This window comes from Papio anubis, chromosome 4, assembly GCF_008728515.1.
Source record: "Papio anubis isolate 15944 chromosome 4, Panubis1.0, whole genome shotgun sequence".
NCBI classification, from domain to species: Eukaryota; Metazoa; Chordata; class Mammalia; order Primates; family Cercopithecidae; genus Papio; species Papio anubis.
Window position 1 is genome coordinate 101851627 of NC_044979.1, and position 16867 is coordinate 101868493.

The 16867-nt window shown below is 35.6% G+C and overlaps 1 protein-coding gene across 4 annotated transcripts in view; it reads right to left on the reverse strand.

Annotated features, from left to right (window-relative positions):
• The window catches only part of LOC101024526 (calcium/calmodulin-dependent 3',5'-cyclic nucleotide phosphodiesterase 1C), a 445901-nt gene that overhangs the window by 19652 nt on the left and 409382 nt on the right, over nt 1–16867 (reverse strand). For all 4 annotated transcript variants that reach the window (XM_031665342.1, XM_031665344.1, XM_031665345.1 and 1 more), the window contains one exon: nt 8911–9051. In XM_031665342.1, the coding sequence (XP_031521202.1) occupies nt 8911–9051 (141 nt within the window). The remainder of the gene's footprint in view (nt 1–8910; nt 9052–16867) is intronic.

The window sequence follows — 16867 nt, forward strand, 5'->3', positions numbered from 1 at the left end:
GAACATCTATTCAATCAATAGATAATTCTTCAATTTATTTCTGTCTAAGGATTTTCTCTTGGAAATGAGCAAAATAATTCTGAAAGGATCCAAGTATCTTCTAGGCACTTAAGTTAAACAATAATGAGTAATACAAACAGATTACAATGTTTTACATTTACAAAGTATTACTGTTGATGTTGAAGCCCAGACACCACTTTATCAATGGGTTGTTTTGATTCTCTATGTGTCTTACAATTTATACCACTGAAATGATTTAAAGCATTTTCTCCCTCTTGGTTTGTAATGAAAGGTTAGAGTCACAGTATGTTCTCCATTCATCAGAATGCTCCCCACTGTTTTTGTAAGCTCACAATGAAAGAAGTTTGTTTTGAGCTACATTTCAAAGAGAGAGTAGGTAGGAAATAGTTTCTATATTTAAGAATCATTCTAAATATGGCCTGAATTGATCATGGAAATTCAACAGCAAATGGAAAATGAGCTCATTTAAGAATAGCATGCAGTAAATCGTGATCACTGCTATGATACAACATTTATGTTAATGATAACTTGTACTGGCATAAATGCTGGGTGTTTTTGGTGAGAGATGAAGAAGCTGCGCATGATTCACTTTTATGTCCCCAGAGTGTATTCTGCACAATAGGTATGTTGAATAGATGAGTTCAAAGTGCATTTTTACATCCATTTTCATCCTCATCACAATACCTGGAAGTAAGTGCACATGAGGATACTGAGGTATAAGAATATAAGAGGCTTTTTTTTTTTTTTTTGCCAAAGGCATATTGTAGAAGCATGCCTAATATTCAAATGCACAACAGTCAGAGCTGGGACCAAATCCTGGCTCCCATACTGTACTCAGTTGCTTGGGCTGCCATAACAAAATAACACAGGCTAGGTGGCTTAAACAACAGAAATTTATTTTCTCACATTTCTGGAGGAGAAAGTCCAAAATCAAGGTGTCAGCAGGACTGTTTTCTCCTGAGACCTCTCTCCTTGCCTTGCAGATAGCTATATTCTCTCTGTGTCCTCACAGTGGATTCTTCTCCCTGCAAGTGCATGTCTGTATTCTAATCTCCTCTTTCTCTAAGAACACCAGTCATAATGGATTACAGCCCATCCATACGACTTCATTTTACCTTAATACCTCTTCAAAGGCCATCTCTCCAAATACAGTCCCATTTCAAGGTCCTGGGGACTAGGACGTCAATATATGAATTGATGAGAAACACAATGTAGCCCACACAGCTACTTTATAATAGAATAATTTTAATTTCTATGAATTAGAGATTTCTCTTCTTTAAAATAAGAATAGCATTACTTGTAACGGGAATCACTTTTGATTGCCCAACTGTCCTTTTTTTCCTTACTAACAATGTCTCTGATTTTGTTTGAGATGGCAATGTGTCAGACTTCCCTATGTATTGCAGTGGCCATGAGTCACAGGTCTGGCCAATAAAATAGATGCGAAAGTTGCTGGTTTGGATTTCTGGATAGCTCTTTAAAAGTGGGCATATTTATTTGGTTTCCAACTTTTGTGCTTTATATTCTCCCTTATCTTTTTACCTGGATTTGCAAAGGTACATCAGCCATTTTTACAAGCATAAGGACAAAAGCTACAGTCAAATAGGTGGGAAGGACACTGAGAAGGCTGTTGCTGATGAAGAGCTGCCATGCCCTCCCTAGAAGCCTCTTTGAACAGACCACAGAAATACAGAGGACACCCACACCCCTGACCCATCTAACCCACCTGGACATGCACTTACAAATATGTTCCAACAACCAAATTTCACTTGACATTTTGAGGGAAAAAAGCCAATAGTGTAAGAAGAGTCTCATAAACAAATAGCATATTCCCCATGAGTTAAAAGAGATAATTCTATTTTTAAAAAGACTTCTAAAAGAGGTTTTCAAAATGTATAGGTATATTCATAAATATGTAAGGTTGCTAAGACAATAGCACATTCCAAGGGCAAAAAAAAAGAGGAGCTCCTGAAATTAAAAATATTGCTAACTAAAAATACTAAACAAACAGATTGAATAACTAGAAGAACATATCTGAAGGCCAAACTGATAATGTGGAAGAAAGAGTTGAGGACATCTCTCAGGAGGTATCATTAAAATACTGAAAGATGGGAAAACATGGGAGAAGCTAAGAAGTCTGAAGATGGATTCAGAAGGTCTAAGAGAAGTGCCAGAAGCAGACAGAAGAGAAAACAGACAGGGAGAAATACTCAAATAAATAACAGAAAGTGTTTGGCTTTCTTCTTTTCAAGCACATAGTAGGATTAGACTTTCTGGCCCCTTTATGGTTGGGAGGGGCTGTGTGAGTCATTTTGGCCAGTGAGTTGTGAGCAGAAGTGATGAGCAGTGTTTCCAAGCCATAGAATTTAAATACAGATATAGGAAGACCAGAGACCCTTTCTCTCTACCATAATGCCTGACAACACTCAGGAGGGTGACTGTTCAGAAAACCTAGGCCTGGAGTGAGAATGACACAGGCAGATTCTTTAACTCACTGTTATGGGGGTGAAAAAAACCAGACATTATTTCTAAACCACTGAGATTTTGGAATTGTTTGATCCTGTAGCAAAATATAGCCTACCCTAAGGAAAACACTCCAAATGAATGCAAACCTTAGGAGTGAAGAAGATGTATTCTCCCACTAATACGTTATCTTATGTTATTTTTGAGAAAGTCTGTATATAAGGTCATACAACTAAAAAGCAATCACAAGTTTTGAAATATTTTACATATATGACAAGTGTTGTTAGTCATGATTACTTATGTTTAGTAATAATAATAACTACCATTTACTAACATTCCACTGCATGCTAGGCATTAGGTAAACATTTTCATTAAAAAATGTTGAGAAATTCAAACATTTTTTTAGCAAAATATTAAGTTCCCAGGAATGGAGATGTCATAACCAAAGAAAATAAAAGTGGTTAATACATAAGGAAAATGTTTAATTTACTAGTATTAACAATAAAAAGTAAAAACAAACACGCACATATGAAACTTTAGTGGGGAAATATTGCTATGCAAGCAAGGTAACCACATTATCATTTACAGGCGTGAAAAAAATATTAACTGTTTAAGTTACAGAATAACCCAATAATGAACTATTAGATTTTCTTACCATAATAAATATATAATGACCTAGGGAAACTATCATAATATATGATTATTGAGTATATATTTTATATATATATAGAGTCAATAAAGTATTAGAGGCTTATTTATCCTGTTTGTTTCAATAAATCCCAGTATTATAGACTTATTTATCCTATTTGTGTATATAGCCAATATCCTATAATGGTACAATATCCTATAATATCCTATATTATAATATAGAATATACTACATATCCTATAATGTAATATACCTTTAATAATTTAAATAATATAAAGTTATATTATATTATAGGATATATGATATAATGTTACAATATCCTCTAATCTTATATCCAATATCCTAAAATGTTCACAGCTCACTTCACCTAAGTAACGGTCTCACAGAGAAGTAATTTTACAAATAAAATTTAAACAATTTGTAACTGTTTAAGTGATAGGATGACCCAATAAGGGTCCATAAGATGGTCCCACTACTGGGATGACCCACTAGTATTAACAAAAAAAACTTCAAACAATATAGATATAAAGTTCCCTTTGACCACCACTCCAGGATGAGAATCTCCTCAGAGGTAACCACTATCTTCAATTTACTGCTTATGTTTTTAGATGTTTTTCAATATATTTTTATATATATCTATGTGCATATACATGTGCTATGTTTAATAATATACATCATGTAGAACATATTTTTCTAAAACTTTTTAAACTTAATAATACATCTTGAATTTCAGTCGTAGAAATCTATGGTATTTCAGAGTTCTAACTCCCTATTGATAGGTATATACTCGGTAATTGTTCACTATGGCAAACATTGCTACAATGAATTTGACTGTTTAAGGCCTCTGTGGGTACACTTGGAAGTGCTAGAGCATTGGTATGTATATTTTTTCTTATAGCAATCACTGCAAAATTGTTTTCTTACATGACTATACTAATTTACCCTCAGATGAGCAGTATATGAGAATATAATTTCTTCTCAATCAGTGGTTCTCAACCTGGGACTATTGCCCCTCCAACCAGTGGTTTATTTGGCAAGATCTGGAGACATTATTCATTGTCATAACTGGAATGGGGAGTGGTGATACTGGCATCTAGTGACTACAGGTCAGGCATACTGCTACACTTCAATGCATAGAAAAGTGACAAATAATTATCTGTCCCCAAACGTCAACAGTGCTGAGGTTTAAAACCCTGCCCTGCTTCCTAACCAAGTTAATATTATCAAACTCAAATTTTTATCCATATGCATATAATGGATTAAAATTAGTATAAGTTTATATATATTTGGACACTAATGAGTGGTGTATTTTTCATATTTCTTTTATCGATTAAATGTATTACCTTTTCTGTTAATTGCCTGTTCATATTTTTTGACTGAATTTGTGTCATTTTCCTGATTCATTTATACAATCTGGATCTTAATCTATGTTCTCTATGTATTTTCTCCAAATGCTTACTTCATTAATTTGTTTATGATTCTTTTTATCCTACAGAAGTTTTTAACTTTAATATATTCAAATTAATCAATATTTTGTTGTACAACTCTTGTGTTTCAAAGCTGAATTTTAAAAAGAACGTCTTTTTTCAAGGCTATAAACATATTCTCATTTTTTCTTCTAATATGATCCAATTTTTACTTTTGTATTTACATCTTTAATTCATTTGTCAGATTTTTGAGGGGTGAATGACTCAAAGTAGAATGAAAGCATTCCGTTTTTTTCTAAATAAATAGCTGTGGCCAAAACGTTTTCTAAACTGGGTAATTTTCCCCATAAAGTTGTCTACAGTCAAGTTTTCATGTTCTCACCTGCAATTTTTTCTTCATTATACTCTAGTCAGTGTTCCATTCTCGCCAAACCACTGAGACAACTCATGTCAAGGTCAACAATGACTTCCATGTTGCCAGAGTGAATGGTCACTTCTCTGTCCTTGTCTCACTTGACCATCAGCATGTCCCATGCAATGCACCACGGTCTTCTTGAAGAATTCTCTTTCCATGGCTTCCATGGCCCCAAACTCTCTTGGTTTATACCCCATGTCACTGGCCACTCTTTTTTAGTTTCTATTGTTGGCTCTAATTCTTTGCCTTCATTTTGATCTTTGGAGTGCTCCAGGACTCAGTTCAGAGCCCCTTCTAACTATCTATTCACTCTCTCTTTAGATCATCTCATCTAGTTCCATGTCTTCTTATACTATTGATATGCCCAAGACTACCTAATCTACATGTTTATCCCCAACCTCCCCTGCAACTCTAGCATCATTTTTCTTTCTGCTTGGCCTCTGTATGTGGATGTCTACTAGGGATCTTAAGCTCTACATGTCTAAATCAGAATTCTTGATCCCCTTTCCTCCAAAAATTGGTTTGCCACCAGGCATTCTTGCCAACTGTTTATCAAACCAAGAATCTAAGATGTATTCTCAATTCCCCACTTTAATGTTCCAAATCCTATTCACCACAGCAGTCCTTTTAACTCTGTCTCAGAAACAGCATTTTCTTCTCTCCATCCCAGCAGCATCCTTCCTAGTCCAAACTATCAGCATCTCTTCACTAGACTTCTGCAAGATTTTCCTAGCAGGCTGCCTTAAAAACCATTCCCCACAGTAATCCTTTTTGAATCTTCATCAGATCACATCACTCCCCTGTCTAAAACCCTGTAGTGGCTTCCTACTGACTGCACTTAGGATAAAATTGGAACTCATTAGCGTGGCCTGTAAAGCCAGACCTGGTCTAGCTCCTGCTTCTTCCTCAGCCTCATAATGCACCACTGTCCCCATCATGTGCTGTTCCCACCAGGCTTGCCTTACTTCTGCTCCTTGAATGTAGCAAAGTTATTCTCTCACAGGACTTTTGTACTAAAACCCTGCACTAACTCTGCAGTCACACTCTTCTTTCACTGTTAGCATGGCTGAAGCCAAAAAACACAACTATCTCAGCTTAAATACTATCTCTAGAGAGAGTGATTTCCTGACTATCTGATAAAACACCCAGCTTTCCCTGGGTAGGTCCTCTATTTTAATTCTCTACAGAGTATTAATAACATTTTCTTGATTGCTTTCCATTGGTCTCTTGTATCTGTAACTTCACACCAGAATGTTACTTTCCACAAGAGTACTGATATCCTCCTATCTTGTTCATTATCTTAGTCCATTTGGGCAGCTATAACTGAATGCCATAGGCTGGGTGACTTATAAACAACAGAAATTTATTTCCCACAGTTCTGGAGGCTGGGAAGCTTAAGATCAAGGCACTGGTAGATGTGGCATCTGGTGAGGGCCTGCTTCTGGATTTATAGATGACTGTGTCCTTACACGGCAGAAGAGGGAAGGGAACTCATTTTTATAAAGGCACTGATCCCATTCACGACAGCTCCACGCTCATGACCTAGTCACCTCCCCTAGGCCCCATTACCTAATACCATCACATTGGAAGTTAGGATTTCAACAGAGGAATTTGGGAGAACACAAACATTCAGTCTATAGCATCCTATAATAAAGGACCCAGCATATAAGTTCTCAATAAACATTTGGGTTTATTTTTTGAAACTCTAATCAATTCTATTGATACATTTGCCTATTTTTTCACAAACGGCACATGCTCAGCTTCAGTAGATATTTTAATATCTAAGAGAGTAAGAACTATTCCCCATTAGATTATTCTTTTACAAAATTGTCTTTTCTAAGGTTGTGAAATACCTATTTTACATGAATTGCAGATTCAAATTATCATGTTTCATATCAAGATCCTTGAAACTTTGATTAGTATTTCTTTGAATTTATAAATTACTTTGAGGGAAATTGACATCTATATAGTACTGAAGTTTCACTCACATTAAAAAATGATGCCTTTTCCATTTATTTAAGGATCATTTTTGTGCCCTTTGATTTAGTTTTATAGTTTCCTTTTTATTGTTTTTGAAGCTCTTTATAGGTGATTTATATGCTTTTTATTTTTTATTTTTATTTTTATTTTTTTAAATTTATTTATTATTATTATACTGTAAGTTGTAGGGTACATGCGCATAACGTGCGATTTATATGCTTTTTAAAAACTGTTGGGAATGTACGTTTTTCTATTACACTCATTAATTTCCAGTGCATAGGAGAATTCTTTTATCTAGACCTGTTGAGGTATTTTATTTGATCTAAGAATTTGTAGGGTTTTATTTTATTTTCTAAAGGAGATGATCACATTATTTCACAGAACGTATCTTCAACTTTTGAAGATGTCATATTGCATACTGCATTCTTGAGGTTGAGATGTCCAGAAAAATGCCAAGAGGGAGTATTAATGTGGGTATCCCTGTCTTGCTCCATGTATTCATGGAACCATCATTCAATATGATGCTTGCTCTAAATGTTTGGTAAAAATCTTTTATTGAGTGAAAAATGTTCCCTTTATAATCTTGTTATAACTTAACTTCAAAGATAGTGTTTTAAATACTATTTTTAAGAAATCAGCTTTATAATGAGGAAGAGCTGAAAAAATGATCACAGGTTTTAGGAAAATTCTGCAGTGTTTTAACAATAATGCCTAATTGTTGAGCTTCCTTTAGGAGGCCGAGTACTTAACATTTTTGATACTTCATTCCTAACCATCAGAGCACTTCTACAAAGTGAAATGTTTTTCACCATTTTAAAAGATGAGGAAGTCTTCACTCAGAGACTCAAGTAATTTATCATAGGTCACAATATCTAGCAAGCAATTAAGAAGGGAATTATAGCCACTGTATCTAGCTCCAAAGCCCATACTTCTCCCACATAATCAATTTTTAATTTAGTGAGCTATTAGGCCAAGTCTTTCAACAGGCACTGAAGGAAAAGATAACAAATGTGCCCTGGGTTTATGGAATAATTGATAACTATATCCAAAGTATGTCTATCTTAATGTCAATTCTAAAGGAAATTTCAAAGTAAAAAGTCATACAGACCTGTTTTTGCCTTTAATGGCTTTATCTTTTTAAATGAATGGCTTACATCAAGGAAAAAAAAAAAGCAAAGACAACCAAGTTGAGCAGGTTAGTAAATACAGAACACATATTCAAAAACAACTGAAGATGGTGCATGCCTATAGTCCCAGCTACTCAGCAGCCTGTGATAGTAGCACCACTTGAGCCCAGTAGTTCAAGGCTGCAGTGAGCTATGATCTCTCCATTGCACTCCAGCCTGGGTGATAGACTGAGATTCCCATCTCTTAAAAAAAAATTTTTAAAGCAAAACAAAAAACATCTAAAGAGCTAAAATGTTGGGCCAAAAGAAGCAAGAAACATTTCAAATGGTTAGATGTAAAGATTTACCATTAGGTTAAAATACTCAAAGGCATACAAAGAGGATGTGAATAACCATAGTCCCTGTGAAAAAGACCTAGTGGTTTAAACCAAAAGCTAACTTTGCATAACATGGTTGCCAAGTACATTGAATACAATTTCAGTATGCATGAATATCATTGTTATTCACCATAGCAAAAGGTTAATAGTACCACTCTCCATATCTAGAAATACATATTTAGTTGTAGTCATTATATTTAAATTGGTTATAACCCAGTGAAGATGCAGATCACTACTAAGTATTTATCTCATCAGGCTCAGGATGGAGAAAATTTCAGAGGCAACGGGGAACTCCAAGACTTTCCATATTGGTTAGATTACTCCCGGGAAACAGGAAGTCCATAAAACAATGCACGACTCGTGGCCTCCAACTCATCAGAATTGGAACAGTCACCATTAAAAACTCATCCTTACATCTTTTGGGGAACTTAAGAGTTCCTATCCCTACTTACCGCCACTCCTGTCTTATAGAGGAGGTAATGCACTGTCTGTGTAACATCGGCAGCGTGCATTAAGTTATGGTAAGGATTTTTGTGCTTGCTGTATCCCACTTCCAGGGCCTCCACAAATGAGACAAGTGCAGAAATGGGGATCTGAAAGAGAGCAGTAAGGCTAATTAACTAGTGACTTCACTGCTTTCAATGGAGACACAAATGTCTAAGGCACCAGGACTGCTTTTTCTCTGAAGGCATAACGTATGAGGAAGCTGGAACTTTACACAGTTAATAAAAAGTACTGACAAAATTATCAGAAAATTTGAAAATCTAACAGGAAGTCCTTGGTTGAGGAATAGCCTGCCTTGTAAATTTTTCTTTGTTGCTGATTTCAGAATCCCTGAGAAATGACATCTAATCATTTTAAGATACTTAGTTTTATTAACATGTAAAGCAGTAATTTTTAATACACACACAGAAAACTGAGTTGTTGGTGACTATGTTAATTTTCTGTATTTCCTTGTCCTCATCTACTCTTCCCCTCTAACCCTAAGGGAAAAAAGGATGCTACACAGGACACCAAACAATGTTGTAAACAACACTGAGGAATTCAAAAATAATACTAATAATTAGTACCTGTTTGTGGAATCATTCACTATTTGTAATGTAATATCAGTAGAATGAGATCTTCCAAATTCTAAGTCACCAATAATAAATTGCCAAGTAACAAACATAAGAACGTAGCCTGTTCCTGTTCCCATGTATAACAGACTATCGCATTTTGGTTTTGAGTTTTGCTTTAGCTTGGTTTTGGGTTTTGATTTTGTTTTGTTTTTCTTATGTGTCCATTGTATATAACCCATTCCTTTCAAAGGGCATTGTTTTCAGGCAGTTTATATTTGTTTTGCAATAATTTTATAACTTATGATTTTTGTGCACTTTGTTTTCCTACAAATAAATGAGATATGCTGCATAGTATGTACTCATTTATTTCTCAATGAATAAAATACTTCAGCCTTTATTTGCAACTACCAGTCACTCAGAGTATTTCCAATTAGATTAATTGTTCTTTCATCTGAAATATGTATAATATACATGCCTTCCTTTCTATGTAACATTGCAGTGAAGAACATTGCAAAATGCATGTACAAAATAAGGGCAAAATAAGGGCATCCAGAAAACATTCATTGTATTAGTTTTCTGGATCCATTCCATGGTTCAGGGTAAATTATATAATATAAAGCTAGGGGAAAAGGAGAGGATGTGTCCTCCTGAGGATTAACAATTACATTTGTAAAAAAAAAAAAAAATAATAAGGAAAATAGTAAGTTAATGCCCCTGAGATTCCATAATCTGTTCTCCCTTGGTCGTTTTCCTCCATTTTACCATTTGTGGATGTTTAAAAATTTAAATACGACCTTTAAGAGGTAAGAGATGAATTCATTATCATTTTTAAAAATAAAAATCCAATGAAACTGGGCTCCTTGGGTTGTTTTATAGAGATCCGAGATTTGCTGAAAGGGCTGTGTGTGTGTGCACAGGAACTTTGTTCCAAGGAAAGTCTCCAGCATCCTCTCCAGCATCCACAAGATTTTCATACAGATTTCCGATGCAAAAAAAAATTAAGGACATAAGGACCATGGCCATGAAGTATTTGTGGTCATGTAAAGACATATTTCCTCAGTGGGAGGGGTTTCAAGATGGCTAACTATAGGCATCTGGCACTCACCTCCTCCACAAAAAAAAACCAAAATAGCAAGTAGATAATCACATTTCAAATAGATTATCCAACACTAGAATTCAACAGAGAAGTAACAGGAAACACCTAAAGCAAAGAAGGAGAGGGAATCAAGGCATGGATTGGCTGGAAGCCTGGAGAGGCTGTCTCTTCAGTGAAAAGAAAGGTGAGTGAGTGACTGCTAGCAGTCCACATTCCCACCTTGGACTCCTGTATCCTAGCTACCAGAAAGAGCCTAAACCCTGGCAGACCCTGAGACTAAGATAGGGAGCTGCCTAGAGATCGCATGAAGACATTGCTCCATACAGGGAGCTCAAGCTGGGTCCCACACATCCCCTAACCCCTAACCAGCACAGCAAGGCACCATATTGAGAGCCCAGCCCCCACCAGACTGCATATTACCTGGGGGCTCATTAGTCCTTGTATCTCCATATCTCAGGAGCCCCACTGACATTCTCTGCCTGCAGTCACCACTGTGGCTGGCTGTTGCCTCCAGGGTTGAAGTATGAACCATCAGCAAAGACTGCACGTCCCCCAGGAACAAACCCACCATGCATGTTCATGCACCGTAAGAACAAAACCCCCCACCTGCAACAGCTTCCATGAAGGGCTGCTGCAGCCATGACCAAAGCACAAATGAAGTGCAAGCTCCCAGCCACCTATATACAGCTGCTGCCACTGAAAGCAACCACATACTCCACGGTAGCAGGGCTGCAGATCCAACAGGCCCAGCTCCACACCTTCCAGTGCCTCAACACACCATCTGGGGGCCTGAGGACTGCCCACTCCAGTCTACCACTATTGGGAACTGAGTACTCCTCTCAAGCACCTGAGGTCAGGCCCACTCAAAGTGATGCTCCCATCACAGCTGGGATCCACCTGCACATGCTACCTGTGAGCCTGGAGACTGGCCCACCCAGCCTGTCGTAGCCACCTCTATGATGCTTGGAAGCAAGGGGTTAGTCTCACCACTGCTACTTCCAATGCTCATGCCTACTGTTCAGGGTACTGAGAAGCCCCAATCCACTTGGCCCACTGCTGCCACTACTGGCTCCTGAGCAAGCCACCTGGAAACCCAAGAATCAGGCCTCTTAGACCTGCTGACACCAGTGCAAGTGTAGAAATCCCTGGGGCCCAAGGCATGGGACAGGCATGCTTGGCCCACCACTGCCACTAATGGGGCCCAAGGTCAGGCCCAACTTGCATCCCATCTCCAGTGAAACTTCACCAGAGCCTCCACTAACAATTATACTCTAAGCTACTGAAAAAATCATGTACACCGCCGACATGGTTTGTAGCCAAAGGAATCATACAAAGACTCTACTACTACACACACCCAGAATCAAAGCCAAAGTTCTCTACTCAACCAACATCACAGATACGTCTTCAGGAAAAAGTCTTCCCATGTGAAAGCAAATGTTAAAAATGGAAAGAAGTGACTGTTAAACAAGATGCACAGATATTGACATAAGGACACAAGAAACATTTATAAAGCAAGGAAATATGACACTTCCAAAGGATCATACTAATTACCCAGCAAGAGACCCCAATCAAAATGAAATTTGTGAAGTCTTGGATAAATAATTCAAATTATCGATTCTAAAGAAGCTCAGTGATATACAAGAGAATACATAAAAGTAATACAAAGAAATCAAGAAAACAATTCAGGATACTAATGATAAATTTACCAAGGAGATAGCTATCATACAAATTACCAAAGAGAAATTATGGAATGGAAGAATTCATTTAATGAAATACAAAATACATTTGAAACTTTCAACAGTAGACTAGACCAAGCAAGAAGAAAAAAGTTCAGAACTAGAAAACAGGTCTTCACAAAAAATGCATCTGGCAAAAATAAAGAAAAAAGAATATACAAAGTATACGTGGCAAATGGGACACCATTAAACAACAAAATATTTGCATTTTCAGTGTACCCAAAACCAAAGAGGAAACAAAAGAGTTAGAAAACCTATTTAACAAAATGCTAGTGGAAAAATTCCCAAATGTAGCAAGAGACTTAGTCACCAGACACAGGAATCTCAAAGATTCCCAAACAGATACAATTCAAAAAGATCTCCACAGCACATAAGAGTCAAACTGTCAAAATCAAAGCCAAAAAATTCTTAAAATAGCAAGAGAAAAACATGTAGTCACTTATAAGGAAACCTTCATCAGATGAACAGAAGATATCTCATTAGAAACCCTACAGGCTAAAAGATAATGGGATAATAGATTCAAAGTCCTAAAAGAAAAAAAAATGCCAATAAAGTATGCTATATTCAGCAAAGGTATTCTTCATTAATGAAGGAGAAATAAAGCCTTTCCCACACAAGCAAATGCAGAAGGAATTCCTCATCACTGGACCAGACCTACAGTGAATGCTTAAGGGAGTCTTACACCTGGAAACAAAGAAACAATATCTACCATCATGAAAATGCAAAAGGAAAAAACTCACTGGTAAAGCAAATACACAAATGAGGAAGAGAAAAGACCCAAATGTTACCACTACAGAAAACCATCAAACCACAATTATAAATAATAAGAAAGTAAGAAAGGACATACAACACAATCTGAAATTAATTAATAAAATGACTAGAATAAGTCCTCGCATATCAATAGCAACCTTGGATGTATATCGATTAAAATTCCCACTTAAAAGATGGACTGACTAAATGGATTAAAAAAAAATCCATGATCCAACTATGTGTCGCCTATAAGAAACTCTTTTCACCTGTAAAGACACATGTAGACTGAAAAGAAAAAGATGTAAAAAATATTCCATGCAAATGGAAATCAAAAGCAAGCAGGAGTAGCTATACTTATATCAGATAAAACAGACTTTAAGTCAAAAGTGTTAAAAAGAGACAAAGTCATGGTATAATGAAAAAAGAATCAATTCAGCAAGAGGATATAACATTTCTAAACATATACACACCCAACAGTGAAGCACCCAAATGTATAAAGCAAATATTACTAGACCTAAAGAAGAGATAGACTCTAATACAATAAGTTTAAGACTTCAGCACTCTATCATAGCATCAAACAGAACATCTATACAGAAAATTAACAAAGTTGGATTTAAACTTCACATTAGACTAAATGGACCTAATAGACACTTACAGAATATTTTACCCAACAGCTACAGAACACAAATTTTTCTCATCAACACAAAGAACATTCTCCAGCCTAGACAATATGTTAGGACACAAAATAAGTCTCAAAAAATTAAAAATCAAAATAATATCAAGTGTCTTCTCAGATGACAGTAAAATAAAACTAGAAATCAATAACAAGAGGAAATTTGGAAACTACAAATACATGGAAATTAAACAACATGGTCCTGACTTACCATTGGATTAAGAAGAAATTAAGGAGGAAATAAAAACATTTTTAAAGCGAATGAATATCTAAACACAACATACCAAAAGCTATGAAATACAGCAAAAGCAGTCCTAAGAGGGAATTTTAACAATAAATGTGTACATTCAGAAAGTAGAAAAATTCCAAATAAACAATCTAACACTGCACCTCAATGAAAAAGAAAGCAATATCAAAGCAAACTCAAATTAGTAAGAAAAGGAAATAACGAAGATCAGACAGAGTTAAATGAAATAGAGAGTAACAAAACAATGCAATGGAGCAATGAAATGAGGAAAGTTGATTTTTTTGAAAACACAAACAAAATAAATAAACTGCCAGCTAGACTAACAAAGAAAAAAAAGAGAAGATCCAAATAAACAACATCAGAAGTGAAAAGGGAGATATTACAACTGATACCACAGAAATACAAAGGTCATCAGAGACTATTACGAACAACTGTGTACTAACAAACTGGAAAACTTAGAGGAAATGGATAAGTTCCTGAACACATACAACTTACCAAAACTGAATCATGAAGAAATAGAAAACCTGGACAGACCTATAATGAGTAATGAGTTTGAATCAGTAATACAAATTCTCCTGAAAAAGAAAAGTCTAGAACCAGATGGCTTCACTATCAAATTCCACCAAACTTTCAAAGAAGAAGTAACATCAGTTCTCCTCTAAATCTTCCAAAAAATTGAGGGGCAATTTCTCCTTCTCCCTAACTAATTCTACAATGCCAGCATTTCCCTGATACCAAAACCAGACAAGGATGCAATAACAATAAAACAAAACTACAGACCACTATCCTTGATGAACATAGATGAAAAATCCTCAACAAAATACTAGTAAACTGAATCCGCAGCACATCAAAAAGATTATACACCACGATCGAGTATGATTTATTCCAAGGATACAAGGATAGTTCAACATATGCAAATCAATAAACATGATACACCACATATCAAGAGAATGAAAGACAAAAACCATATGATAATCTCAATAGATGCAGAAAAACATTCAATAAAATTCAATATCCCTTCATGATAAAAACTCTCAACAAATTAGGAATTGAAAGAACATATATCAATATAATAAAGATCATATATAAAAACACACAGTTAACTTCATACTGAATGGGAAAATTTTGAAAGGCTTTCCTCTAAGAACTGGAACAGTATAAATATCTCCACTTTTACCACCCCATTCAACATAGTACTTGAAGTCTTAACCAGAGCAATCAGGCAAACGAAAGATATGAAGGACATCCAAATTGGAAAAGATAAAGCCAAATTTTCTCTCTCTGCAGGTGATATAATCTTATATCTAGAAAAACCTAAAGACTGCACCAAAAAAAGTCTTAGATCTGATTAATTCAGTGAAGTTGCAGGATACAAAATCAACATACAAAAATCAGTACCAGCTGGGCATAGTGGCTCACACCTGTAATCCTAGCATTTTGGGAGGCTGACTTCTTGAGGCCAGTAGTTCAAGATCAGCCCGGGCAACATAGTGCAATCCTATATTTAAAAAAATAAAATAAAAGTTTCAAAAGTCAGTAGTGTTTCCATACGTGAACAATGCACTAGCCAAAAAATGAAATCAAGAAAGCAATATCATTTACAATAGCTACCAAAAAAAAATACCTAGGAATAAATTTACCCAAGGAGGCACAAGAACTCTCTACGGAAAACTACAAACAATGATGAAAGAAACTGAAGAGGACATAAATAAATGGAAAGACATCCCATGATCATAGATCTTAATATTGTTAAAATGACCAAGTTGCCCAAAGTAATTTACATATTTAAGGCAATCTCTAACAAAATACCAATGTCATTTTTCACAGAAATAGAAAAAATATATAGGGAGCCCCTGAAGAGCCCAAATAGCCAAAGCAATCCTGAGCAAAAAGAAAATGATGGAGGCATCACTCTACATAAATTCAAAACACATTACAAGGCTATAGTAACCAAAACAGCATGGTATTAGTATAAAAACAGACACAAAGTCCAATAGAATAGAATAAGAAACCCATAAATAAATCCACATATTTGCAGCTAACTGATTTTTGACAAAGGCAACGAAAACTTACAGAAACGACACCTTCCTCAAGAAATAAACTCTGGGAAAATTGAATATCCATATATAGAGGAATAAAACTAGATACCCATCTCTCATCATATACAAAAATAAACTCAAAATGTATTAAGCACTTTAACATAATACTCAAAACTATAAAACTACAAGAGGAAAAAAACACTTCAGGAAATTGGTCTAGGCAAAGATTTTATGGCTAAGACCTCAAAAACACAGGCAATAAAAACAAAAATAGACAAATGGGACTATATTAAACTAAAAATCTTCTGCACAGTAAAGGAAACAATCAACAGAGTGAAGAGACAACCTGTTAAATAGGAGAAGTATTTGCAAAATATTCATCTGACAAAGGACTAATACCCAAAATGTACAGGAAACTCAAACAACTTGATAAAAATAACAAGTAATCCCATTAAAATGTGGGCAAAGATATAGAGACATTTCTCAAATGAAGACATATAATGGACAATGGGTACATGAAAAAAATGTTCGTCATCACTAATCATAAGGGAAATGAAAATCAAAAGCACAATGTGATATTATCTTACCCCAGTAAGAATGGCTATTATGTTTAAAAAAAAAAAAAAAGATGCTGGTGAGGATGTAGAGAAAAGGGAACACTTCTACAATGTTGGTGGCAATGTAAACTAGTACAGTCACTATGGAAAACTGTGTGGGGGTTTCTCAAAAAAAAAAAAGAAAAGAAAAAAAGAAATCAGTGTATCAAAGGGATATCGGCACCCTCGTGTTTATTGCAGTACTATTCACAAT